This window comes from Salvelinus fontinalis, chromosome 33, assembly GCF_029448725.1.
Source record: "Salvelinus fontinalis isolate EN_2023a chromosome 33, ASM2944872v1, whole genome shotgun sequence".
Taxonomy (NCBI): domain Eukaryota; kingdom Metazoa; phylum Chordata; class Actinopteri; order Salmoniformes; family Salmonidae; genus Salvelinus; species Salvelinus fontinalis.
This window is the reverse complement of record NC_074697.1, coordinates 13,474,969-13,502,961: the sequence shown is the minus strand read 5'-3', so window position 1 is coordinate 13,502,961 and position 27,993 is coordinate 13,474,969. Positions and strand designations below refer to the sequence as shown.

Below are 27,993 nucleotides of genomic sequence, written 5' to 3'. Positions count from 1 at the left end.
GGTTCCACATCGGACGTCCAGTTTGTATGGAGATGCTTCCTGACACACTGACAGTTCAGCTACAGTGAAATACCCTTTATTTGGACGAAGATAATTATTGTTTGTGATTTCAGTTCAATATAGGGTGTGTGTGCGCACGCCACTATGTCTTGTAGGCTGTGAGTGTTCTCACTGCTTGATATTAAATTGACACACACACACCATACACACATGATTATCATGGTAGCAGTTCAGTTCAATATCAGCTACCATGATAATCATGTGTGTATGGTGTGTGTGTGTGTCAATTTAATATCAAGCAGTGAGAACACTCACAGCCTACAAGACATAGTGGCGTGCGCACACACACCACACACACACCCTCACTATGATAGTTAGCAGGGGAAACAGAGTTTAAATTATCTTCATTTTCAGACTCTGTACAGTTTAACCATCATTCTCCTCTAAGCATTAACATTTTAACATCTCCAAAGTGAAGTTTCCCTCTACGTACAGATCTAGGATCAGCTTACTCCGCCCCAATCCTAACTATTAGTGGGGGGGGGGGGGGGGGGGGGGACTGACCCGAGATCAGCGTCTAGGGGCAACTCCACCCCACACCCATTGTATTTCATAGGAACAGAGTTTGTGCTGAGCAGAGCAGGGCCACAGAGACGCTGATGCTTAAACACGGAGTGAAGCCGCTGCCACCGGAGGTGAGCCGCTCACCGTACTGAGACAGGAGCTGGAGAGCCACACCATTGGTCCAGCCAAATCCCAACTACAACACAGACACAAAGAGACACACACACACAGAGTCAACTCAAAAAGATGTGTTTGAAATAAGTCAAATACAAAAGACTAGATAGAGATTTTATTTATTTCGCTCTTATCCAGAGCAACTTTTAGGATGAGATATCATAGTGTTACATGTATTAATATATATATATATTAATAGTGATATTCATAGCGTACCTGAACTTCATATTCTCCTCCTCCGCCAGGCTTCCCATCTCCGTTCACATTATACTGACAGAGAGAGAGAAAACAAACCCGCAGATATGTTGAGCTTTTATTAAAAAGGCACAATGTGTTGTGGATATCTTCTCTTAGATGGAGATCTAGGATCAGCTTTCCCTCCGCCCCAATCGCAACCATTAGTGGTGGAAATGCTAAAGTGACCCATGAACAGTGTCTAGGGCATGGGGGTAGGCAAGTAGATTTAGCCACCTAAAACTTTGAGGCGGGGGAGAAAGAAAAATCGAATTTGCGGGTTTGTTTTGGACCGCGGGCCGGCCTATTGCCAACCATTGTCTAGAGGCAACATCACCCTGCACACAATATAAATATTTATAAATATCTTTAAATCACCTTCTCAAACATGGCTTCGTACTTGACGTAGGCCAGCCAGTTAGTTCTGATCCACCGCTGAGCCAAATCAAACCCCAGCTCTTTAGCTTCCTGGGAGGGCAGACTGGACAGGCCTGATTGGAAGATAACAGAGTTACCGATTGGACAGGGGTCATAGTTCACCTTATAGGGACATATGGGATGTAGACGCAACATGCCAACCATATCAGGGTTAACCAGGTCCTACCTTGGATGAGTATGTGTTGCAGAGGAGGCCATGCATTGGGGTAGTCCCACTGCTGACCACTGTCAACCAGGGACGTAGGGACACCGTTAGGGAACTCAAGACCACCACTAGTCTACGGGAGGGAGGGGAGGAGGGGGGGGAGGGAGGGAGGGAAGGGAGGGAGGGAGGGAGGGAAGGGAAGGGAGGGAGGGGGGAGGGAGGGGAGTAGGGGAGGGGAGGAGGGGGGGAGGGGAGGGAAGGAGAGAGAGAGGGAGGGAGGGAGGGAAGGGAAGGGAGGGGAGGGAGGGAGGGGGGAGGAGGGAGGGAGGGGGGAGGGAGGGAGGGAGGGAGGGAGGGGAGGGAAGGGAGGGAGGGGAGGAGGGGAGGGGAGGAGGGGGGGAGGGAGGGAGGGAGCGGAGGGAAGGAGAGAGAGAGGGAGGGAGGGAGGGGAGGGAGGGAGCGGAGGGAAGGAGAGAGAGAGGGAGGGAGGGAGGGAAGGGAGGGGAGGGAGGGAGGGAGGGAGGGAGGGGGGAGGGAGGGAGGGAGGGGGGGAGGGAGGGAGGGAGGGAGGGAGGAAGCGGAGGGAGGAAGCGGAGGGAGGAAGCGGAGGGAGGAAGCGGAGGGAGGGAGGGAGGGAGGGAGGGAGGGAGGGAAGGAGAAAGAGAGGGGAGGAGGGAGGGAGGGAGGGAGGGGAGGGAGGGAGGGAAGGGAGGGAGGGGGGAGGGAGGGGGAGGGAGGGAGGGAGGGAGGGAAGGGAGGGAAGGGAGGGGAGGGAGGGAGGGAGGGAGGGGGGGAGGGAGGGGGGGAGGGGGGGAGGGAGGGAGGGGGGGAGGGAGGGAGGAGGGGGGGAGGGAGGGAGGGAGGGAAGGGAGGGGAGGGAGGGAAGGAGAGAGGGGAGGGAGGGAGAGAGGGGGGGGCGAGGGAGGGAGGGAGGGGGGAGGGAGGGAGGGAAGGGAGGGAAGGGGAGGGAAGGGGAGGGAGGGAGGGGGAGGAGGGAGGGAGGTAGGAGGGAGGGAGGTAGGAGGGAGGGAGGGAGGGAGGGAGGGAGGGAGGGAGGGAGGGGGGGCGAGGGAGGGAGGGAGGGAGGTAGGGAGGGAGGGAGGGAGGGAGAGAGAATATTTAATCAGTACTTGACCCCCCTCTTTGGAGAACAAATATCTTTGTTTTTTTACCGCTTTTTTGCTACATACACAGTCGGAAGTTTACATTCACATTAGACAAATACATTTATGAATTTTGGCCCATTCTTCCTGACAGAGCTGGTGTAACTGAGTCAGGTTTGTAGGCCTCCTTGCTCGCACACGCTTTTTCAGTTCTGCCCACACATTTTCTATAGGATTGAGGTCAGGGCTTTGTGATGGCCACTCCAGTACCTTGACTTTGTTGTCCTTAAGCCATTTTGCCACAACTTGGGGTCATTGTCCATTTGGGAGACCCATTTATGACCAACCTGTCTTGAGATGTTGCTTCAATATATCCACATCATTTTCCTGCCTCATGATGCCATCTATTTTGTGAAATGCACCAGTCCCTCCTGCAGCAAAGCACCCCCACAACATGATGCTGCCACCCCCGTGCTTCACGGTTGGGATGGTGTTCTTCGGTTTGCAAGCCTCCCCCTTTTTCCTCCAAACTATCAGAAGCTTCTAAAGCCATGACATAATTTTCTGGAATTTTCCAAGCTGTTTAAAGACACAGTCAACTTAGTGTATGTTGACCTCTGACCCACTGGAATTGTGATTCGGTGAATTATAAGTGAAATAATCTGTCTGTAAACAATTGTTGGAAAAATGACTTGTGTCATGAACAAAGTAGATGTCCTAACCGACTTGCCAAAATTATAGTTTGTTAACAAGACATTTGTGGAGTGGTTGAAAAACGAGTTTTAATGACTCCAACCTAAGTGTATGTAAACTTCCGACTTCAACTATACATACGGTACCTATACATTTTACATACATGGTACTTTTATATATAACAATACTATATATAACAAACTCCCACCCCTCAGCCCACCTATCACCATAGAGTTAACACTAACTATTATAAATACACATTTCTACAGTAACTCAATGGGTGTGTGTATTTTTCAGTGACAATTCAATGTACACGCTCTTTCAGTCAACAGTATTTCAACAGGACAATGATTCTTTTCACAGAGAGTGAGGTCTTGGGACCAGCAAGCTAACTAACCTGTAGATAATGTAGTGCCCTCTGTCCCATGGAAGGCTGGGAGTAGCAGTGTGCCCAGATAGGGGCCAAGTTAGTGGGGTAGAATGCAGGGTGGGAGGTGTTGGTTACCAGGCTGTAGTCCAACCAGACTCCCCTCTTCTCATCCCACAGCAATGCCTCTATGGCCTCTCGTCTGGCTGATAAAGCTTTGTCGTACCGCGCTGCTTCAGGCTCATTACCTGGAACAACAGATTATACTAGGGACAGGACTTTTACTGGCCAACATGACTCGATGACAAAAATATCTGTGCCTATGGCTACAACTAGGGCCCAGAGGTTATAGCTAGGGCCCAGAGGCTACAACTAGGGCGCAGAGGCTACAGCTAGGGCCCAGAGGCTATAGCTAGGGCCCAGAGGCTATAGCTAGGGCCCAGAGGCTACAGCTAGGGCCCAGAGGCTACAGCTAGGGCCCAGAGGCTACAGCTAGGGCCCAGAGGCTACAGCTAGGGCCCAGAGGTTATAACTAGGGCCCAGAGGTTATAACTAGGGCCCAGAGGTTATAACTAGGGCCCAGAGGTTATAACTAGGGCCCAGAGGTTATAACTAGGGCCCAGAGGCTACAACTAGGGCCCAGAGGCTACAGCTAGGGCCCAGAGGCTATAGCTAGGGACCAGAGGCTATAGCTAGGGCCCAGAGGTTATAGCTAGGGGCCCAGAGGTTATAGCTAGGGCCCAGAGGCTATAGCTAGGGCCCAGAGGTTATAGCTAGGGCCCGGGGGTTATAGCTAGGGCCCAGAGGTTATAGCTAGGGCCCAGAGGTTATAGCTAGGGCCCAGAGGTTATAGCTAGGGCCCAGAGGTTATAGCTAGGGCCCAGAGGTTATAGCTAGGGCCCAGAGGTTATAACTAGGGCCCAGAGGTTATAGCTAGGGCCCAGAGGTTATAACTGGGACCGGTGGTAAAGAAAATTCCTTCCGCTAGCTAGCCAAAGGTGATATGCGGCAAGTCTTTCTCCTCACCCAGCGTCCTGTAGAAGTGAGCCAGGGTCCTCTCGTTGCGACAGAGCAGAGCGTTGAGGTCTGTAGGAATGAGCAGACTGGTTCTGGTGTCTCGCAGAGATCCGTTGTTGTTCCCCAGGCCGTCCACAAACCAGCGAGACGAGAAGTCCCACCCGGACTCTGCTCCTGAATGCAGCTCTTTCCACAGCCTCTCTGCAGCATCTGAGTAGCAGGGAGGGGGACTCAGGTAAAGGCTGGGTCTCTAAAGGGCTTCACTCTATTCTAAAGTACACCGCTTCACAACAACCCAATAGATAGTGGGTTCATGATGGGAATGTTGTTTGTTCATGAAGTAAGTGATAACGTTTACCATCGGTCAGACCTTCAGCCAGCTCTAGATCATCACTGTAGGACTCCGGTCTGGAAGTAAAGTAACACACACACACACACAGATACAGACACACAGACACACACAGATGGACAGACACACACACACACACACACACACACACAGATGGACAGACACACACACACACACACAGATGGACAGACACACACACACACACACACAGATGGACAGACACACACACACACACACACAGATGGACAGACACACACACACACACACACAGATGGACAGAAAAACATACAGATAAATACACAGACAGACGCACACAAACAAATCAACTCCAAAAACACATGTACGAGGGTTGGATTTTGTGTTGTAACAGATGGACAAATAAAATTGTGTGTTGTATTGAAGGAGATGAGGGTAATTTTCCTGTCGTGCTCCATACCTGGGCAGGCCGACCTGTACATCAAAGCGGTTCAGGACATGCTTATTCCCGTTCACCTCAACGGCCACAGAGCGGTTCCGCATCCAGAACTGGTACTCCTGCTCTAGGGCTGGCAGAGCAGTCCTACACAGTAGAGTAGGTTGGGATTATAATCTAGGGCTGGCAGAGCAGTCCTACACAGTAGAGTAGGTTGGGATTATAATCTAGGGCTGGCAGAGCAGTCCTACACAGTAGAGTAGGTTGGGATTATAATCTAGGGCTGGCAGAGCAGTCCTACACAGTAGAGTAGGTTGGGATTATAATCTAGGGCTGGAAGAGCAGTCCTACACAGTAGAGTAGGTTGGGATTATAATCTAGGGCTGGAAGAGCAGTCCTACACAGTAGAGTAGGTTGGGATTATAATCTAGGGCTGGAAGAGCAGTCCTACACAGTAGAGTAGGTTGGGATTATAATCTAGGGCTGGAAGAGCAGTCCTACACAGTAGAGTAGGTTGGGATTATAATCTAGGGCTGGAAGAGCAGTCCTACACAGTAGAGTAGGTTGGGATTATAATCTAGGGCTGGAAGAGCAGTCCTACACAGTAGAGTAGGTTGGGATTATAATCTAGGGCTGGAAGAGCAGTCCTACACAGTAGAGTAGGTTGGGATTATAATCTAGGGCTGGAAGAGCAGTCCTACACAGTAGAGTAGGTTGGGATTATAATCTAGGGCTGGAAGAGCAGTCCTACACAGTAGAGTAGGTTGGGATTATAATCTAGGGCTGGAAGAGCAGTCCTACACAGTAGAGTAGGTTGGGATTATAATCTAGGGCTGGCAGAGCAGTCCTACACAGTAGAGTTGGTTGTGAATATTTTCCAAATTGAAGACAACTGAGATTTGATACTCTTTATGGTTGTGTGGTAAAAGAGTTGATATTTTGATTGTATAATTGAGACTGGGTTGGTTACGCTACACTTTATGAACGGACAAACATTGCGTGACTCCTTTTCCTGGGCTGGACTCTTGTAGTCCCGAGGCACGTGACATTTCTGGAGGAACCAGAGCTCGTTGTTTGTTATATCGTTATGTGTGTGATCATTTATGTTGGTAATAAAACCCACGCAAAAGAAAACTGTTGTTTTTGAAGTTATTTCCAATGTTTTAAGGGTTTATGAAAAGAGTATTTCCATTCCGACTTTTACACGAGTCCTTTGTATTGGTGTAGACTTGACGGACCAGACAGGACTCATTTCCCTCCCAAATAAAAAGGAGAAATCAATATTTTTTCTCTGGTAGGCACAACCTACGTGTCACCCCTACAAACAATAACCTCAAATCAAAACCGTTACAACCTGAACAGAAAGTTCTGCCAACTTTTAGAATGGACGCCTTTGAGCATCACATCCATTCATGACAAGCCCTAGTCATAAACAAAATGGTGGGCAAAAAAAGGAATCAGTACCTGAGGAAATCTTTGTCTTTAGCGGTCTGATAGTAACTACCTGAGGAAATCTTTGTCCTTAGCGGTCTGATAGTAACTACCTGAGGAAATCTTTGTCTTTAGCGGTCTGATAGTAACTACCTGAGGAAATCTTTGTCTTTAGCGGTCTGATAGTAACTACCTGAGGAAATCTTTGTCGTTAGCGGTCTGATAGTAACTACCTGAGGAAATCTTTGTCTTTAGCAGTCTGATAGTAACTACCTGAGGAAATCTTTGTCTTTAGCAGTCTGATAGTAACTACCTGAGGAAATCTTTGTCTTTAGTAACTACCTGAGGAAATCTTTGTCTTTAGCGGTCTGATAGTAATTACCTGAGGAAATCTTTGTCGTTAGCGGTCTGATAGGTAGTTACCTAAGGAAATCTTTGTCTTTAGCGGTCTGATAGTAACTACCTGAGGAAATCTTTGTCTTTAGTAACTACCTGAGGAAATCTTTGTCTTTAGTAACTACCTGAGGAAATCTTTGTCTTTAGCGGTCTGATAGGTAGTTACCTGAGGAAATCTTTGTCTTTAGTAACTACCTGAGGAAATCTTTGTCTTTAGCGGTCTGATAGGTAGTTACCTGAGGAAATCTTTGTCTTTAGCAGTCTGATAGTAACTACCTGAGGAAATCTTTGTCTTTAGTAACTACCTGAGGAAATCTTTGTCTTTAGAGGTCTGATAGTAACTACCTGAGGAAATCTTTGTCTTTAGCAGTCGGATAGTAACTACCTGAGGAAATCTTTGTCTTTAGTAACTACCTGAGGAAATCTTTGTCTTTAGCGGTCTGATAGGTAGTTACCTGAGGAAATCTTTGTCTTTAGCAGTCTGATAGTAACTACCTGAGGAAATCTTTGTCTTTAGTAACTACCTGAGGAAATCTTTGTCTTTAGAGGTCTGATAGTAACTACCTGAGGAAATCTTTGTCTTTAGCGGTCTGATAGTAACTACCTGAGGAAATCTTTGTCTTTAGCAGTCTGATAGTAACTACCTGAGGAAATCTTTGTCGTTAGCGGTCTGATAGTAACTACCTGAGGAAATCTTTGTCTTTAGCAGTCTGATAGTAACTACCTGAGGAAATCTTTGTCTTTAGTAACTACCTGAGGAAATCTTTGTCTTTAGCGGTCTGATAGGTAGTTACCTGAGGAAATCTTTGTCTTTAGCAGTCGGATAGTAACTACCTGAGGAAATCTTTGTCTTTAGTAACTACCTGAGGAAATCTTTGTCTTTAGAGGTCTGATAGTAACTACCTGAGGAAATCTTTGTCTTTAGCAGTCTGATAGGTAGTTACCTGAGGAAATCTTTGTCTTTAGTAACTACCTGAGGAAATCTTTGTCGTTAGCGGTCTGATAGTAACTACCTGAGGAAATCTTTGTCGTTAGCGGTCTGATAGTAACTACCTGAGGAAATCTTTGTCTTTAGCGGTCTGATAGGTAGTTACCTGAGGAAATCTTTGTCTTTAGCGGTCTGATAGGTAGTTACCTGAGGAAATCTTTGTCTTTAGCGGTCTGATAGGTAGTTACCTGAGGAAATCTTTGTTTTTAGCGGTCTGATAGGTAGTTACCTGAGGAAATCTTTGTCTTTAGCGGTCTGATAGGTAGTTACCTGAGGAAATCTTTGTCTTTAGCGGTCTGATAGGTAGTTACCTGAGGAAATCTTTGTCTTTAGCGGTCTGATAGGTAGTTACCTGAGGAAATCTTTGTCTTTAGCGGTCTGATAGGTAGTTACCTGAGGAAATCTTTGTCTTTAGCGGTCTGATAGGTAGTTACCTGAGGAAATCTTTGTCTTTAGCGGTCTGATAGGTAGTTACCTGAGGAAATCTTTGTCTTTAGCAGTCTGATAGTAACTACCTGAGGAAATCTTTGTCTTTAGTAACTACCTGAGGAAATCTTTGTCTTTAGAGGTCTGATAGTAACTACCTGAGGAAATCTTTGTCTTTAGCAGTCTGATAGTATCTACCTGAGGAAATCTTTGTCTTTAGTAACTACCTGAGGAAATCTTTGTCTTTAGCGGTCTGATAGTAACTACCTGAGGAAATCTTTGTCTTTAGCGGTCTGATAGTAACTACCTGAGGAAATCTTTGTCGTTAGCGGTCTGATAGTAACTACCTGAGGAAATCTTTGTCTTTAGCAGTCTGATAGTAACTACCTGAGGAAATCTTTGTCTTTAGCAGTCTGATAGTAACTACCTGAGGAAATCTTTGTCTTTAGTAACTACCTGAGGAAATCTTTGTCTTTAGCGGTCTGATAGTAATTACCTGAGGAAATCTTTGTCGTTAGCGGTCTGATAGGTAGTTACCTAAGGAAATCTTTGTCTTTAGCGGTCTGATAGTAACTACCTGAGGAAATCTTTGTCTTTAGTAACTACCTGAGGAAATCTTTGTCTTTAGTAACTACCTGAGGAAATCTTTGTCTTTAGCGGTCTGATAGGTAGTTACCTGAGGAAATCTTTGTCTTTAGTAACTACCTGAGGAAATCTTTGTCTTTAGCGGTCTGATAGTAACTACCTGAGGAAATCTTTGTCTTTAGTAACTACCTGAGGAAATCTTTGTCTTTAGAGGTCTGATAGTAACTACCTGAGGAAATCTTTGTCTTTAGCAGTCGGATAGTAACTACCTGAGGAAATCTTTGTCTTTAGTAACTACCTGAGGAAATCTTTGTCTTTAGCGGTCTGATAGGTAGTTACCTGAGGAAATCTTTGTCTTTAGCAGTCTGATAGTAACTACCTGAGGAAATCTTTGTCTTTAGTAACTACCTGAGGAAATCTTTGTCTTTAGAGGTCTGATAGTAACTACCTGAGGAAATCTTTGTCTTTAGCGGTCTGATAGTAACTACCTGAGGAAATCTTTGTCTTTAGCAGTCTGATAGTAACTACCTGAGGAAATCTTTGTCGTTAGTAACTACCTGAGGAAATCTTTGTCTTTAGCGGTCTGATAGGTAGTTACCTGAGGAAATCTTTGTCTTTAACAGTCGGATAGTAACTACCTGAGGAAATCTTTGTCTTTAGTAACTACCTGAGGAAATCTTTGTCTTTAGAGGTCTGATAGTAACTACCTGAGGAAATCTTTGTCTTTAGCAGTCTGATAGGTAGTTACCTGAGGAAATCTTTGTCTTTAGTAACTACCTGAGGAAATCTTTGTCGTTAGCGGTCTGATAGTAACTACCTGAGGAAATCTTTGTCGTTAGCGGTCTGATAGTAACTACCTGAGGAAATCTTTGTCTTTAGCGGTCTGATAGGTAGTTACCTGAGGAAATCTTTGTCTTTAGCGGTCTGATAGGTAGTTACCTGAGGAAATCTTTGTTTTTAGCGGTCTGATAGGTAGTTACCTGAGGAAATCTTTGTCTTTAGCGGTCTGATAGGTAGTTACCTGAGGAAATCTTTGTCTTTAGCGGTCTGATAGGTAGTTACCTGAGGAAATCTTTGTCTTTAGCGGTCTGATAGGTAGTTACCTGAGGAAATCTTTGTCTTTAGCGGTCTGATAGGTAGTTACCTGAGGAAATCTTTGTCTTTAGCGGTCTGATAGGTAGTTACCTGAGGAAATCTTTGTCTTTAGCGGTCTGATAGGTAGTTACCTGAGGAAATCTTTGTCTTTAGCGGTCTGATAGGTAGTTACCTGAGGAAATCTTTGTCTTTAGCGGTCTGATAGGTAGTTACCTGAGGAAATCTTTGTCTTTAGCGGTCTGATAGGTAGTTACCTGAGGAAATCTTTGTCTTTAGCAGTCTGATAGTAACTACCTGAGGAAATCTTTGTCTTTAGTAACTACCTGAGGAAATCTTTGTCTTTAGAGGTCTGATAGTAACTACCTGAGGAAATCTTTGTCTTTAGCAGTCTGATAGTATCTACCTGAGGAAATCTTTGTCTTTAGTAACTACCTGAGGAAATCTTTGTCTTTAGCGGTCTGATAGGTAGTTACCTGAGGAAATCTTTGTCTTTAGCATTCTGATAGTAACTACCTGAGGAAATCTTTGTCGTTAGCGGTCTGATAGTAACTACCTGAGGAAATCTTTGTCTTTAGCGGTCTGAGAGTAACTACCTGAGGAAATCTTTGTCTTTAGCGGTCTGATAGGTAGTTACCTGAGGAAATCTTTGTCTTTAGCAGTCTGATAGTATCTACCTGAGGAAATCTTTGTCTTTAGTAACTACCTGAGGAAATCTTTGTCTTTAGCAGTCTGATAGTATCTACCTGAGGAAATCTTTGTCTTTATTAACTACCTGAGGAAATCTTTGTCTTTAGTAACTACCTGAGGAAATCTTTGTCTTTAGTAACTACCTGAGGAAATCTTTGTCTTTAGCAGTCTGATAGTATCTACCTGAGGAAATCTTTGTCTTTATTAACTACCTGAGGAAATCTTTGTCTTTAGTAACTACCTGAGGAAATCTTTGTCTTTAGAGGTCTGATAGTAACTACCTGAGGAAATCTTTGTCTTTAGCAGTCTGATAGTATCTACCTGAGGAAATCTTTGTCTTTATTAACTACCTGAGGAAATCTTTGTCTTTAGTAACTACCTGAGGAAATCTTTGTCTTTAGCGGTCTGAGAGTAACTACCTGAGGAAATCTTTGTCTTTAGCGGTCTGATAGGTAGTTACCTGAGGAAATCTTTGTCTTTAGCAGTCTGATAGTAACTACCTGAGGAAATCTTTGTCTTTATTAACTACCTGAGGAAATCTTTGTCTTTAGAGGTCTGATAGTATCTACCTGAGGAAATCTTTGTCTTTAGTAACTACCTGAGGAAATCTTTGTCGTTAGCGGTCTGATAGGTAGTTACCTGAGGAAATCTTTGTCTTTAGCAGTCGGATAGTAACTACCTGAGGAAATCTTTGTCTTTAGTAACTACCTGAGGAAATCTTTGTCTTTAGCGGTCTGATAGGTAGTTACCTGAGGAAATCTTTGTCTTTAGCAGTCGGATAGTAACTACCTGAGGAAATCTTTGTCTTTAGTAACTACCTGAGGAAATCTTTGTCTTTAGCGGTCTGATAGGTAGTTACCTGAGGAAATCTTTGTCTTTAGCGGTCTGATAGGTAGTTACCTGAGGAAATCTTTGTCTTTAGCGGTCTGATAGGTAGTTACCTGAGGAAATCTTTGTCTTTAGCGGTCTGATAGGTAGTTACCTGAGGAAATCTTTGTCTTTAGCGGTCTGATAGGTAGTTACCTGAGGAAATCTTTGTCTTTAGCGGTCTGATAGGTAGTTACCTGAGGAAATCTTTGTCTTTAGCGGTCTGATAGGTAGTTACCTGAGGAAATCTTTGTCTTTAGCGGTCTGATAGGTAGTTACCTGAGGAAATCTTTGTCTTTAGCGGTCTGATAGGTAGTTACCTGAGGAAATCTTTGTCTTTAGCGGTCTGATAGGTAGTTACCTGAGGAAATCTTTGTCTTTAGCGGTCTGATAGGTAGTTACCTGAGGAAATCATTGTCTTTAGCGGTCTGATAGGTAGTTACCTGAGGAAATCTTTGTCTTTAGCGGTCTGATAGGTAGTTACCTGAGGAAATCTTTGTCGTTAGTGGTCTGATAGTAACTCTCCACCATCAGAGTCAGGAAGGGGGGCTGACTGCGACGCTCGTAGTAAACTCTGGCCCCGTTGGGGATGAAACCATATCTGGAGAGGGAGAAATAAAATCAAGATATGACAAAAAAAGACATACCGGCTCAATCCCATTCGTTTTGCATCTTTCATTTGATGATCCTTGATGATTTTTAAATGCTTTGTATCCAGATGTGGTTGTATTGTGTATTTTTAAATTGTCAAATAAATCATATAAAATCATATTGTATATAGAGTGTTCGGAAAGTATTCAGACCAGTTGACTTTTTACACATTTTGTTACATTACAGACTTATTCTAAAATGTATTAAATTATTTTTTCCCCCTTCATCAATCTACACACAATACACAATTTACACACAATACACACAAATGTATTAAAAATAAAACGGACAGACATGACAGGCAGATGGACGGACATGACAGACATGACGGACATGACAGGCAGACGGACATGACAGGCAGACGGACATGACAGGCAGACGGACATGACAGGCAGACGGACATGACAGGCAGACGGACATGACAGGCAGACGGACATGACAGGCAGACGGACAGACGGACATGACAGGCAGACGGACAGACAGACATGACAGGCAGACGGACAGACAGACATGACAGGCAGACGGACAGACAGACATGACAGGCAGACGGACAGACAGACATGACAGGCAGACGGACAGACAGACATGACAGGCAGACGGACAGACAGACATGACAGGCAGACGGACAGACAGACATGACAGGCAGACGGACAGACAGACATGACAGGCAGACGGACAGACAGACATGACAGGCAGACGGACAGACAGGCATGACAGGCAGACATGACAGGCAGACATGACAGGCAGACATGACAGGCAGACATGACAGGCAGACGGACATGACAGGCAGACGGACAGACAGACATGACAGGCAGACGGACAGACAGACATGACAGGCAGACGGACAGACAGACATGACAGGCAGACGGACAGACAGACATGACAGGCAGACGGACAGACAGACATGACAGGCAGACGGACAGACAGACATGACAGGCAGACGGACAGACAGACATGACAGGCAGACATGACAGGCAGACATGACAGGCAGACGGACAGGCAGACATGACAGGCAGACATGACAGGCAGACATGACAGGCAGACATGACAGACAGACATGACAGGCAGACGGACAGACATGACAGGCAGACGGACAGACATGACAGGCAGACGGACAGACATGACAGGCAGACGGACAGACATGACAGGCAGATGGACAGACATGACAGGCAGATGGACAGACATGACAGGCAGATGGACAGACATGACAGGCAGATGGACAGACATGACAGGCAGATGGACAGACATGTCAGGCAGACGGACAGCAGGTGCAGCTCACCGGTCGATGAGGTGGATAAAGTTGAGGATCATACCACGGGCAGTGTCTGTCATCTCAGAGAGCAGGAGACCATTGATCACCCAGTAGGAGTCCCTGGGAGGAACAGAGAGCAGATCCACCTCACTGTCCCTGGTAACAATACATACTGGAGGCTTGAGTGGTAAGGTCTCTGAATGAACAGGCCTGTCTGTCCCCATAGAGGGCCAGCATTAGTCAGACCCCCCCTAACCTGCCAAGTCTGTCCCCATAGAGGGCCAGCATTAGTCAGACCCCCCTAACCTGCCCAGTCTGTCCCCATAGAGGGCCAGCATTAGTCAGACCCCCCTAACCTGCCAAGTCTGTCCCCATAGAGGGCCAGCATTAGTCAGACCCCCCCTAACCTGCCCAGTCTGTCCCCATAGAGGGTCAGCATTAGTCAGACCCCCCTAACCTGCCCAGTCTGTCCCCATAGAGGGCCAGCATTAGTCAGACCCCCCTAACCTGCCCAGTCTGTCCCCATAGAGGGCCAGCATTAGTCAGACCCCCCTAACCTGCCCAGTCTGTCCCCATAGAGGGCCAGCATTAGTCAGACCCCCTAACCTGCCCAGTCTGTCCCCATAGAGGTCCAGCATTAGTCAGACCCCCCTAACCTGCCCAGTCTGTCCCCATAGAGGTCCAGCATTAGTCAGACCCCCCTAACCTGCCCAGTCTGTCCCCATAGAGGGCCAGCATTAGTCAGACCCCCTAACCTGCCCAGTCTGTCCCCATAGAGGGCCAGCATTAGTCAGACCCCCCTAACCTGCCCAGTCTGTCCCCATAGAGGGCCAGCATTAGTCAGACACCCCTAACCTGCCCAGTCTGTCCCCATAGAGGGCCAGCATTAGTCAGACCCCCCTAACCTGCCCAGTCTGTCCCCATAGAGGGCCAGCATTAGTCAGACACCCCTAACCTGCCCAGTCTGTGCCCATAGAGGGCCAGCATTAGTCAGACCCCCCTAACCTGCCCAGTCTGTCCCCATAGAGGGCCAGCATTAGTCAGACCCCCCTAACCTGCCCAGTCTGTCCCCATAGAGGGCCAGCATTAGTCAGACCCCCCCTAACCTGCCCAGTCTGTCCCCATAGAGGGCCAGCATTAGTCAGACCCCCCCTAACCTGCCCAGTCTGTCCCCATAGAGGGCCAGTATTAGTCAGACCCCCCCTAACCTGCCCAGTCTGTCCCCATAGATGGCCAGCATTAGTCAGACCCCCTAACCTGCCCAGTCTGTCCCCATAGAGGGCCAGCATTAGTCAGACCCCCCTAACCTGCCCAGTCTGTCCCCATAGAGGGCCAGCATTAGTCAGACCCCCCCTAACCTGCCCAGTCTGTCCCCATAGAGGGCCAGCATTAGTCAGACCCCCCCTAACCTGCCCAGTCTGTGCAGCCCTACCCGCTAGCAGTCAGACCCTTTGGTAGGCCTGGCTGTGGATGTGACCTGCCACGCTCAAAACCCTGGATGACACCAAACATATAGACAATGAAATGGACAGGAGAGTACTCCCAAAGGACCCGTTTCAATCATTACTCTACTTCCAACCAAACAGCATCTATTTAGCCAAATGGGTTCCTCAGTTTAACTCCCTTACTGCTTTAGCATCCCTGGGGTGCCAGATGGATTGACTTTGACTTTCTGCATCTATTCCATTAGCACCAGGCAAGCTCAATCAATCCCAGATAAAAGTATTTGAAAATGATTATAAATAGTATTTGAATCAAGGTCTGCTATGAAGACAGAGCAGAAAAAAAGCAGAGAGCAGTCCAGACAGAGTGACCTCTTCACTGACCAGTAGTACAGTTCCCTGAAACGTCCTCCAGGTACGACGAAAGGGTGGGGGGTGAAGATCTGAGAGTACTGGTCTGGGTTGGCCAAAGCATCACTACTGATCTGGTACACACACACACACACACAATTGAGTTCACGTTAGCACTGCTCTGGCACACACACACACACGTCATCATATTTTACCAGACATACTGTAAGTACACGACAGAAGTATCAAACTATGAAAAATCTACGTACAATACAAATGTATGAGGGGCCCCAAATTCGACCACTAGATAACTAGGCCTTTTCCCCTGTTTCACCACAGTAGATACATGTGGCTGCCCAGAGATGGACTGATCCCTAGACTCTGATCTCAATTCGATTTGCTCAACTCCTGCGTCCTTCCTCTGTCCTCCATTTGAAAGAAAAAAAAAAGTGTCAAGGTAACATCGACGAGAGGCGGCGAGGAGAGGAAAAGTGGACGAAAATGTGCTTTAATGAATTGAGACTCTCCTCCGATTGCGCCTCGTCAGGCAGGTGATAAACAAATGGAGCTAGTTGTGCAAGATGTTTTATAGATAAAAATTATAAGTAGCATATCATTTAAAATGTACACGCTTTTCTCCAGCGAGAAAACAATAGTTTATTTAAAAAAAGGGGTGTGGCAGATTTCAAAACTCTTCAGCAAAGGACCAGAGAGGAAGGAAAGAGAGGCCCAGCGCAATGGAAAATCTGTCTCCCTCCAGCAGGGGGCGATATGTTGTTTCGCCCACCAAGCAAGGAGTTTTTGTATGGAGATCTTTGAGTGATGAATCTGGTCCAAAAAAAAAAGAAAAAAAGTGAATGGACTATATGCTACGTGAGGTTTATTTGCTCAAATAGATGTTTCGTAATACTTAAGTTGTTACCAGTGTACTGATACAATTAGGACACGTCACGTCCCAGCCACTTGGAGAGAAAAAAACCCACTTTATATCAGAGTTTTCTCCAGATAGCTACGCATATTCAGAGCACGAGGTTAGTAGTATCTCTCCTTTCAATACAGGCGGTTGACGTCAACAACCCACATCGAATATTCAGAAAAGGATTTACAAAAATGAAATGTATCCACCAATCCAAAGAAAGGATAGGCGGGAGCTAGACAGTCCGCCGTGCCGCTTTGTGGACGACTCCCATTGTTACAGGGGAGAGACATCTTGTTAGCATATCCGTCATCTCTGGACGACTCCCCTTGTTACAGGGGAGAGACGTCTTGTTAGCATATCCGTCATCTCTGGACGACTCCCCTTGTTACAGGGGAGAGACGTCTTGTTAGCATATCCGTCATCTGTGGACGACTCCCATTGTTACAGAGAGACATCTTGTTAGCGTATCCATCATCTCTGGACGACTCCCCTTGTTACAGAGAGACATCTTGTTAGCATATCCGTCATCTCTGGACGACTCCCCTTGTTACAGAGAGACATCTTGTTAGTATATCCATCATCTCTGGACGACTCCCCTTGTTACAGGGGAGAGACATCTTGTTAGCATATCCGTCATCTCTGGACGACTCCCCTTGTTACAGAGAGACATCTTGTTAGCATATCCGTCATCTCTGGACGACTCCCCTTGTTACAGAGAGACATCTTGTTAGCATATCCATCATCTCTGGACGACTCCCCTTGTTACAGAGAGACATCTTGTTAGCATATCCGTCATCTCTGGACGACTCCCCTTGTTACAGGGGAGAGACATCTTGTTAGCATATCCGTCATCTCTGGACGACTCCCCTTGTTACAGGGGAGAGACATCTTGTTAGCATATCCGTCATCTCTGGACGACTCCCCTTGTTACAGGGGAGAGACATCTTGTTAGCATATCCGTCATCTCTGGACGACTCCCATTGTTACAGAGAGACATCTTGTTAGCATATCCGTCATCTCTGGACGACTCCCATTGTTACAGAGAGACATCTTGTTAGCATATCCGTCATCTCTGGACGACTCCCATTGTTACAGGGGAGAGACATCTTGTTAGCATATCCGTCATCTCTGGACGACTCCCATTGTTACAGGGGAGAGACATCTTGTTAGCATATCCGTCATCTCTGGACGACTCCCCTTGTTACAGAGAGACATCTTGTTAGCATATCCGTCATCTCTGGACGACTCCCCTTGTTACAGAGAGACATCTTGTTAGCATATCCGTCATCTCTGGACGACTCCCATTGTTACAGGGGAGAGACATCTTGTTAGCATATCCGTCATCTCTGGACGACTCCCCTTGTTACAGAGAGACATCTTGTTAGCATATCCGTCATCTCTGGACGACTCCCCTTGTTACAGGGGAGAGACATCTTGTTAGCATATCCATCATCTGTGGAGGACTCAGATACACTTGTGCATCGTCCCGTGTCAATTTGTTATTCGGCAAATGGAAGACGGTCGGTCCTCTCCTCCTCCTAGCCTACTTCAGACGAGGAAGCACAAGCGTATCCTGCTGCTGAAAAGTTTGGATATCTGCCACACCCCCTTAGCTTTCGTTTCGTCAGAAAAACACGCACTCATTTAAAACGATATGCTACTTTATCATTTTAATCTATGAATTGTCCGGCACAACTGACTTAATGTGTATTGAACACTTTACACATCTATTGTGGGATCCACCCCTTTAACGCCAGTTGCCTAATGGCTCGCGAGAGGAGAAGGAGAATCTTCTCATTTCAAACAAACCCTTTTTTTCAAAAGGAGGTGACAAGAGGACGCAGGAGGGTGACAGAGGACGCAGGAGGGTGACAGAGGACGCAGGAGGGTGACAGAGGACGCAGGAGGGTGACAGAGGACGCAGGAGGGTGACAGAGGACGCAGGAGGGTGACAGAGGACGCAAGAGGTGAGCAAATCTAACTAAAGGCCATAGATAAAGCATATGCGATCACCTTTCTGCCAAGAGATTTCCACAGATGATGCAGCTTCTCGGCCCAGCTACGCAGCTCTGCGTCTGCTATTCCAGTCAGGAACTGTGGCCTGCACACAGAACATGCCTTGTATTGAACAGAACAGACTACCTTCTTGAGTCCAAAATGGCACACTATTCCCTACAGAGTGCACTACTTATAGGGAAGAGAGAGCCATTTTGGTTCTCAAAACATTTCACGCCTCAGTTTGGTCAGGATCAAATCAGTATGATCGGCTCTCTCTCTCACTTGTCATGCCAGTCGGTTGGGAACCACGGCTCAAACTCCATCCCTGGTTCTTCAAAGTACTCGAGAAGGAAGTCTCTCAGTACGGACGGCGGGACAGAGCTAGGATCTCCGTGTGTCAGGTTGTGAAACGCTGTCAGGATAATATCTGAGGGTATGAAGGGAGGTGCAGGATTGGGCTCAATTCCCATTTCAATACAGAAAATAAAACGGACATTTTCACTTTACTTCCTGAATGGACTGAAATGTTATTGACTTCTGATTAGGTGTGTGGAGAGATACTAGTGGTCTCAGATCAGTTGTTTTATATCTACATGGACAGGACAGACCTGATCCTAGATCAGCCCTCCTACTCTGATGCTTCATGAATACGGGCCCAGGACCCCCCCCCCCCTGTCCATGTCACCTTTATTTATTGATTTAATCATTTTCAGTCAAACATTACTTCCTTAAAAGGTTTCAGAAGTCTAAAAGTTCAACCTGATACTTTATCAACACTCCTACTGAGACGCTTGATAAATACGGCCCCGGACCTCAAGCAAAGAAACAGCAGACATTGGAGGCACACAGCCTGTATTGGGGCTGAATACCCTACAAGACTTACCAGGGGCTGACTGATTCCCCTACAAGACTTACCAGGGGCTGACTGATTCCCCTACAAGACTTACCAGGGGCTGACTGATTCCCCTACGAGACTTACCAGGGGCTGACTGATTTCCCTACGAGACTTACCAGGGGCTGACTGATTCCCCTACGAGACTTACCAGGGGCTGACTGATTCCCCTACGAGACTTACCAGGGGCTGACTGATTCCCCTACGAGACTTAACAGGGGCTGACTGATTCCCCTACGAGACTTACCAGGGGCTGACTGATTCCCCTACGAGACTTACCAGGGGCTGACTGATTCCCCTACGAGACTTACCAGGGGCTGACTGATTTTCCTACGAGACTTACCAGGGGCTGACTGATTCCCCTTCGAGACTTACCAGGGGCTGACTGATTTTCCTACGAGACTTACCAGGGGCTGACTGATTCCCCTTCGAGACTTACCAGGGGCTGACTGATTTCCCTTCGAGACTTACCAGGGGCTGACTGATTCCCCTACGAGACTTACCAGGGGCTGACTGATTCCCCTACGAGACTTACCAGGGGCTGACTGATTCCCCTACGAGACTTACCAGGGGCTGACTGATTCCCCTAAGGGACTTACCAGGGGCTGACTGATTCCCATACGAGACTTACCAGGGGCTGACTGATTCCCCTTCGAGACTTACCAGGGGCTGACTGATTTCCCTTCGAGACTTACCAGGGGCTGACTGATTCCCCTACGAGACTTACCAGGGGCTGACTGATTCCCCTACGAGACTTACCAGGGGCTGACTGATTGCCCTACAAGACTTACCAGGGGCTGACTGATTCCCCTACGAGACTTACCAGGGGCTGACTGATTCCCCTACGAGACTTACCAGGGGCTGACTGATTCCCCTACGAGACTTACCAGGGGCTGACTGATTCCCCTACGAGACTTACCAGGGGCTGACTTCAGCTTCATATCCACAAAGTACTTGTCATCATCAAAGAGTTTGGCGGTCTGAACCTGCCGTAGGATATCTCCATAACAGTAGATCTCACTGAGGAGTTAATCATTAAATCAGGTTATCAGGTAATCTGGATGACAGGTGAAACAACACCCATAAAAGAACCTGCAGCAAACCGATAGTACAGCAACAGGTTCAATAAAAACTTTTAAAGTGCATTTAAAATCTAAAATCAAGTCCATTTTCTAAAAAGTCTGTGTTAACGTTTAAGCCTCTTTGAAGAGAGATAATCCAACTTCACAGACATTTTTTTGAGTTCTATCTGAACGCCATGCATCAATCCCAGAGTCATAAAACACACTTCCCCATGAACCAGAGTTCAGCGTTCGAAACATAATAGGGCCATAAAAAGCACCCCAAAAAAAGTCAATGTAGCAACAACAAAAAAAGATGGTGTTACCTGTCACAAGGTGGAGGCAAGGCACACCAGTAGAAAGGACAGAGGAAGAGCACGAAACAGATCCACAAACACATCCCTGCTCTCATGTTTAGAAGGAACTCAAAAGCAAAAAGGGGGCGAGGAGCACTGGCACTTATCTAGAATTACATACAGGTCAAAGTGCATATTGCTGATCACATAACACATTCTCTATCCAATTGAAAGAGGAGAAATAACAGGATCCCTACAGCTGTCCTGAGGGATGACGTCTGTCCCAAAATGGAGATGAGCGATTAGTGCTTTTAAAGGCCGGTTTCAGTCTAATTATTACAAAATAAGATTTTTTTTTTTTTTTTTTAAATAAACATTAAATACACAATGCATTATGTAGGTTGAACGCTGTAACACAGAATAAAATAAGTCTCATGATCGTAGTGAGCGACTGCTCATGACGTAACCATCAATTATTCACGTTATTTTAATAAAATATTTAATTGTATTGGTTATATTTCATCCCAAGTCATCTGATCTGAGCTGCTGCCTACGCTGTCTGACAAAAGAAATCACAATTTTACTATTTGCTCAAAAATAAAGCCTACTTTTAAAAAGACATCTGAATACCAACTATCAATCACTTATGTAGATCATGTGTTTTCAGGTAGAGATCCCTCATTCTTCAGTCTCTTCCATAGCAGGCATAAAATAAACAGACTGGACCAGTAGGCACGCAAAGGATTATGGTCATTGTAGTTAATTACCATGTTTAATTGACTAAACTTTGTATATTGTTGGCCTGTTGGGCACTACAACTTCCGACTAGATCGCGCAGATGGGGCTTGATCTAGAGCACATATGTCAGAGTCAAGGCCCGCGGGCCACATCCGGCCCGCGAGAAGGTTTTTTACGGCCCCTGGGATGATCTTGATTTATTATTAGAACCGGCCCGCAGACCGCAGCAAGCCGGCAGCCCGCAGATCTTTTACACGCACCAATACTACAGTTGAGTGGATGATAGAAAATTGCTATTATTGTTTTTTTCTTTGAAGTAAATTTAGCCCACTTTTGCTAAAATAGAAAATATAGGCTACTGATGGTGCCTTGAATACCGGTTTCTTTCATTTAATGTTCATGTTATGGGGATTTTTATATAAAGGAAATTTGTCTTTTGTGTCTGTTGAAAATTAAAGATTACTGACAGAGCCATAAGAAAATATTGCTTTATTTATCTGATCATATTGGAATATATTTGTTAGGTTTTCAGTAGGTTCAATTAGGTTCACTAGACTATATGCGTCATTTAAATTTTTTTCAATGAACATTCGAACAGTCCGGCCCTCGGCTTGTAGCTAAATTTTTTATTTGGCCCTCCGTCCATTTGACTTTGACACCCCTGATCTAGAGGAACTGCGCATTACGCACACAATATATATATATATATATATATATGTGTGTTTTTAATTCAAAGCATTGAACTGCTGTTGGTTAATTAGTTGACATTTTTTGGGGGGGGGGGGTTCATCGCTCAGTTCTAGTCCCAAATGGCACCCTACATAGTGCACCATTTGACCAGGGCCCATAAATGCACTACATGTAGGGAATAGGATGCCTTCTGGGACATTGAGTTGTGGCTAGTCACTACTAACCCTTCAAAAAAGTGTCCCTCTTAAGGAAGTGTTTACAAGAACCTTGATCATAGGTCAAAGTCAAAAGTAGTGCACTACATCGGGAATAGGGTGCATATAGGGACAACCCCAGGCATGGTTCTCATCAGTTTCAAGAGAAAATACTATTTCCGTAACTACATTGTAGAAGCCAATAGGAATAAATCAATAGTTTAAAGTGATAAAGGGCCTCATTGCCAAAATCGCAAGTTATCTACTTCCCCAGAGTCAGAGGAACTAGTGGATATACTTTTTTGGGGAAACAGTATATCCACTAGTTCACCTGACTCTGGGGAAGAACATAGTTGCCAAAATCCCAAGTTAATCTCTTAAGAAAATAAGAAGAACAGGAAACAGACAAATTACAGTGAGCTTTATTTCTGAACCAAAAGTATCATCTCTGATATGAACAATCAGGATATGTCCACAACACAGAAGACTTGTATCTATTATTTAAACACAGCTCCACTGAGAAACAGCCAATTCCAAAAAATTAAATGCTTTCTTTCACTTAATTTTTTTTTTTTTTTAATTTAACAAACTTCTAATCCAACTGACATCGAGTTACAAAATAAAAATGGTCAAAATTTAAGGGAAGAGTTTCATGAAAGAAGTTGTCTACCCAGAACCCTTCTTGTGAATATTCGGATTGTTTAAATATCACAACGTAAGACCCCCCCCCCCCCCCCCCCGGAAAACATCCACCCCACCCTGAAATAAAACTGATGCATCTAGCCAGAGGGATCCGCCCCTGCATCCAAATTGAACCCTACTCCCTATATAAGCGCACTACTAACATAGACCTCTGGTCAAAAGTAGTGCACTATATAGGGAATAGGGTGCCATTTGGGACCCGGAAAAAAGGTCTCCCTCTCCAGCCCTCCCTGACATGCTAGTGATCTTACAAGACAACATTTCCCAACAATAGTGTACAACCCTGTCCAGAAGCAGTCCCTGGTTACCTCCTAGTTGTACATCTCGACGGAAGGATTTAGATCGCCGTGAAACCCCCCCCCCAAACAGCTACAGAGCTTCACTTACACCTGTCCTGCCATGTCAGACCTGCACATGGGTAGAGGAGAGCCTGGTCCAAGAGCTGTGTCTGCCCTGGGCCTACTCATCACTCCTAAACCTAACAACACCATAAGGAGTTGGCATGAGCAGGAACAGACTGGCGCCGAGGGGGGGGGGGGTTAGGGGTTGATTCTGGAGGGGGACGTGGTGTTACATCATGAGAGGTGTAACCGATGCATCAGGGCAGCTAGTAGTAACCCTCCCACCCCAAAATAAAAACCCTTGAAGGAGGAGACCATTTCCTGGTGTATCATATATCCAATTGAAATTCATCTTTAAAAAATAAAAAAGGCAACCTGCTCCTCGTCTCCTCCAAGATCAGAAACCCCACTGGGAGGGACAGCCACAGCCAATCACAGCCACAGCCAATCACAGCCACAGCCAATCACAGTAGAGTCATGGTAAAATGAGAGCATGTCAGGGGCTGCTTGACAAATAGCATACCAATTCTTTATGTAGTGCACTACATTTGACCAGAGCCCTATGGCTTGGGCAATATGTGGGGACACTATGTAGGGATGTGGGTGCACTATGTAGGGGACACTATGTAGGGGACACTATGTAGGGGACACTATGTAGGGGACACTATGTAGGGGACACTATGTAGGGGACACTATGTAGGGGACACTATGTAGGGGACACTATGTAGGGGACACTATGTAGGGGACACTATGTAGGGGACACTATGTAGGGGACACTATGTAGGGGACACTATGTAGGGGACACTATGTAGGGGACACTATGTAGGGGACACTATGTAGGGGACACTATGTAGGGGACACTATGTAGGGGACACTATGTAGGGGACACTATGTAGGGGACACTATGTAGGGGACACTATGTAGGGGACACTATGTAGGGGACACTATGTAGGGGACACTATGTAGGGGACACTATGTAGGGGACACTATGTAGGGGACACTATGTAGGGGACACTATGTAGGGGACACTATGTAGGGGACACTATGTAGGGGACACTATGTAGGGGACACTATGTAGGGGACACTATGTAGGGGACACTATGTAGGGGACACTACGTAGGGGACACTACGTAGGGGACACTACGTAGGGGACACTATGTAGGGGACACTATGTAGGGGACACTATGTAGGGGACACTATGTAGGGGACACTATGTAGGGGACACTATGTAGGGATGTGGGGACACTATGTAGGGGACACTATGTAGGGGACACTATGTAGGGGACACTATGTAGGGGACACTATGTAGGGATGTGGGGACACTATGTGGGGACACTATGTAGGGGACACTATGTAGGGATGTGGGGACACTATGTAGGGGACACTATGTAGGGGACACTATGTAAGGATGTAGGTGCACTATGTGGGGACACTATGTGGGGATGTAGGGACACGACCAGGTGATAGACCAGGTGATAGACCAGGTGATGGGCTGTGGCTACCGCTGCCAGTGGGGCTGAAAAATACATTAAAATAAAAGAAAAAACAGGCGGCTGCCAAAGTGCCTGTTGTTTGACCCCTGTTCTCTCATCTACAGTCACAGACATTTAACCCCCATCCTGGACAGTGCCCACCCTTTCCAATATAACCCTTAAAAAGCATCCCAAAAGCTAGCTGTGTTTTATTCTGGGGCTACAATAGACCAGAGAAAACCGGGGTCACAGTCCCAACCAATGAGAAAGCAGAACGTCTACACCGTGTACATTCTCCCACAACATGGTAGTTCAACTGGGTACAGATCGAATTTCATTTTGACAACAGCATGTAGATACACACATTTGTAGACATCCGATATTTGTCCTTGGAAAAGAGGCGAAACAGAAAGAGCATCTGGCGCCATCTTGTTTTTCAGGGATCCCCAAAGCAACATTTACCAGCTAAACACAACCTTGTGGACAAGACTGTTCAGAGGCTGTTCTGGGGAAAGTTTACAAGTTACAATAACAAACACCCCCCCCCCCCAGAAGTCACCCTCCCCCAATCCTCTCCTCCCCAGAATACACCCCTCACCAGAAGTCACCCCTCCCAATCCCCCCCTCCCCAGGGCCAGGACACACCCCTCCCAATCCCCCCCTCCCCAGGGCCAGGACACACCCCTCCCAATCCCCCCCTCCCCAGGGCCAGAAGACACCCCTCCCAATCCCCCCCTCCCCAGAAGACACCCCTCCCAATCCCCCCCTCCCCAGAAGACACCCCTCCCAATCCCCCCCTCCCCAGAAGACACCCCTCCCAATCCCCCCCTCCCCAGAAGACACCCCTCCCAATCCCCCCCTCCCCAGAAGACACCCCTCCCAATCCCCCCCTCCCCAGAAGACACCCCTCCCAATCCCCCCCCTCCCCAGAAGACACCCCTCCCAATCCCCCCCTCCCCAGAAGACACCCCTCCCAATCCCCCCCTCCCCAGAAGACACCCCTCCCAATCCCCCCCTCCCCAGAAGACACCCCTCCCAATCCCCCCCTCCCCAGAAGACACCCCTCCCAATCCCCCCCTCCCCAGAAGACACCCCTCCCAATCCCCCCCTCCCCAGAAGACACCCCTCCCAATCCCCCCCTCCCCAGAAGACACCCCTCCCAATCCCCCCCTCCCCAGAAGACACCCCTCCCCAGAAGACACCCCTCCCACCCCCCCCTCCCCAGAAGACACCCCTCCCAATCCCCCCCTCCCCAGAAGACACCCCTCCCACCCCCCCAAGGCCAGAAGTCATCAATACACCCCTCCCAATCCCCCCCTCCCCAGGGCCAGAAGTCACCAATACACCCCTCCCAATCCCCCCAGGAGACCCCCCCCCCTCCCCAGGAGACCCCCCCCCCCCAAGGCCAGAAGTCATCAATACACCCCTCCCAATCCCCCCCTCCCCAGGGCCAGAAGTCACCAATACACCCCTCCCAATCCCCCCAGGAGACCCCCCCCCCTCCCCAGGAGACCCCCCCCCCCAAGAGACCGACCCCCCCCCCCCCCAAGAGACCCCCCCCCAATCCCCCCAGGAGACCCCCCCCCTCCCAATCCCCCCAGGAGACCCCCCTAGATGCTGTGCTCAGAGCTACTGTAGCATAAAGCTCTAATATTCTCCCCATGTGACCAACGACATCAGAAATCCTTCAAGGCTCTCACCTTAGCTCGGCGCAGACAGGGATCTTCACCCAACTCTGGTGTAAAGAGGGCAATGGTTTTTAACACACAAGTCTTATTACCCTCCTGTGTAGGGTTCCCCTCCCAGCCACAAATAATGAAACACTAAGCACTTCTTTAGCCCAGCAGGCTGGTTTCAGTGCAGCGATAGCCCAGCGGTCCGTGTGTTGGCCTGTTACCCGACGGTCGCCATGATAACTCAATACACTGAAACGCAGTCCATCCTTACTACTAAGGATTTGACTTCATATTTTACTGGTGTGTCATTCTAACCAGTTGACTTGCGTGATGTACAGAAACACCCCCCCCCCCCCACCCCCCTGCTTACATTTTGGGGGTCTGACGGTTTGTTCAGATACATTAAAACCACAGCAGATGCTTTGTAAAGGGAGAAAACTTAAATGTATAATTTTCTCTTAATACCCGCAGCTATAGTGACGTCCCCATTGCCCGACGACGTCACACAACAGACCAACCCTAGATTAGATACCCATTCATATACATTACTCCTCAGAGCCCATTTGAGCTGCACTGCAGCAAGTAGCTTCAACTACATGATACAATATTCATTTACTTTTCTTTTCTTCTCCCAATTATAATAACAGTCACTCTCTTTGCAGGGATTGTGGGGTGAGTGACTTGTTGAGTCAGTAACACAAGGAAAGGCTGGTGATCAAAATAACCCATTATGCAGCTCTGGCTGTTATTCCACCTGTCTAGAGGGACATCTCGTCAACACTGAGAGGAATATTATTTAAAACAATAATTCTGAACTAAAATGTAACAACGTTTAAACAACCTGCATCGATGATCAATTTTTTTTTTAAAGAGTGAAACTGTAGTTTAATCCGTGTTTGGCGAAAGCATAAGGAACATTTCATCGGGCACCGCGTGACAATTAAATGGTTGTAGACTACATCCAACCCGGTACGAACGCCAGGTGCTCTTCTCAAAATCAGAAATCCACTAACAGGCCATCGCTGCAGCTCCTTCAGCGAGGGGGGGTTGAATAAAGGAAAACAACAGAACATCTCCTCCAGTCGTGACCAGATCTCCCCCCCCCCTCCAAAAAAAAACTTAAAAGATGCTTCATCTCACATCGTCATCCTCAACATGTCAACCAGCCTTTATGTTTTTTTTTTAAACTTGTTTTTAAAAACAATCTATTTAAAAAAAAAAAAAAATGAAATCAAGTATATACAAAGTGTACAGGGTGCCGAGATGATTTAGCCGTGGCACACCAAGGAGAATAAAGTGGAGTGACCAACTGCACACCCAGAAGAACGTCAAACTGCACCGGGACAA

At 46.9% G+C, this 27,993-nt stretch overlaps 1 protein-coding gene across 1 annotated transcript; it reads right to left on the bottom strand.

Annotated features, from left to right (window-relative positions):
• Window positions 1–189: 189 nt before the first annotated feature.
• On the bottom strand, window positions 190–25,539 carry treh (trehalase (brush-border membrane glycoprotein)). Its single transcript, XM_055895138.1, has 15 exons — window positions 20,864–25,539; window positions 20,396–20,496; window positions 18,867–19,011; window positions 18,600–18,687; window positions 15,701–15,801; window positions 13,902–13,994; window positions 12,456–12,572; window positions 5,521–5,643; window positions 5,094–5,143; window positions 4,745–4,945; window positions 3,749–3,966; window positions 1,577–1,688; window positions 1,351–1,463; window positions 955–1,008; window positions 190–760 (listed from the first exon to the last, which is right to left on the bottom strand). The coding sequence occupies exons 1-15, from the start codon at window positions 20,947–20,949 to the stop codon at window positions 611–613; spliced, it is 1,752 nt and encodes a 583-aa protein (XP_055751113.1). The 5' UTR covers window positions 20,950–25,539; the 3' UTR covers window positions 190–610.
• Window positions 25,540–27,993: the final 2,454 nt, after the last annotated feature.

Excerpts from the sequence above, each read along its gene's own strand:
- treh (XM_055895138.1), bottom strand. The coding sequence starts at position 20,949 with ATGAGAGCAGGGATGTGTTTGTGGATCTGTTTCGTGCTCTTCCTCTGT. Across the intron at positions 20,497-20,863 it reads TTGCCTCCACCTTGTGACAG|TGAGATCTACTGTTATGGAG; the intron begins GTAACACCATCT and ends TTAACTCCTCAG. Across the intron at positions 1,689-3,748 it reads GGGCACTACATTATCTACAG|ACTAGTGGTGGTCTTGAGTT; the intron begins GTTAGTTAGCTT and ends TCCCTCCCGTAG.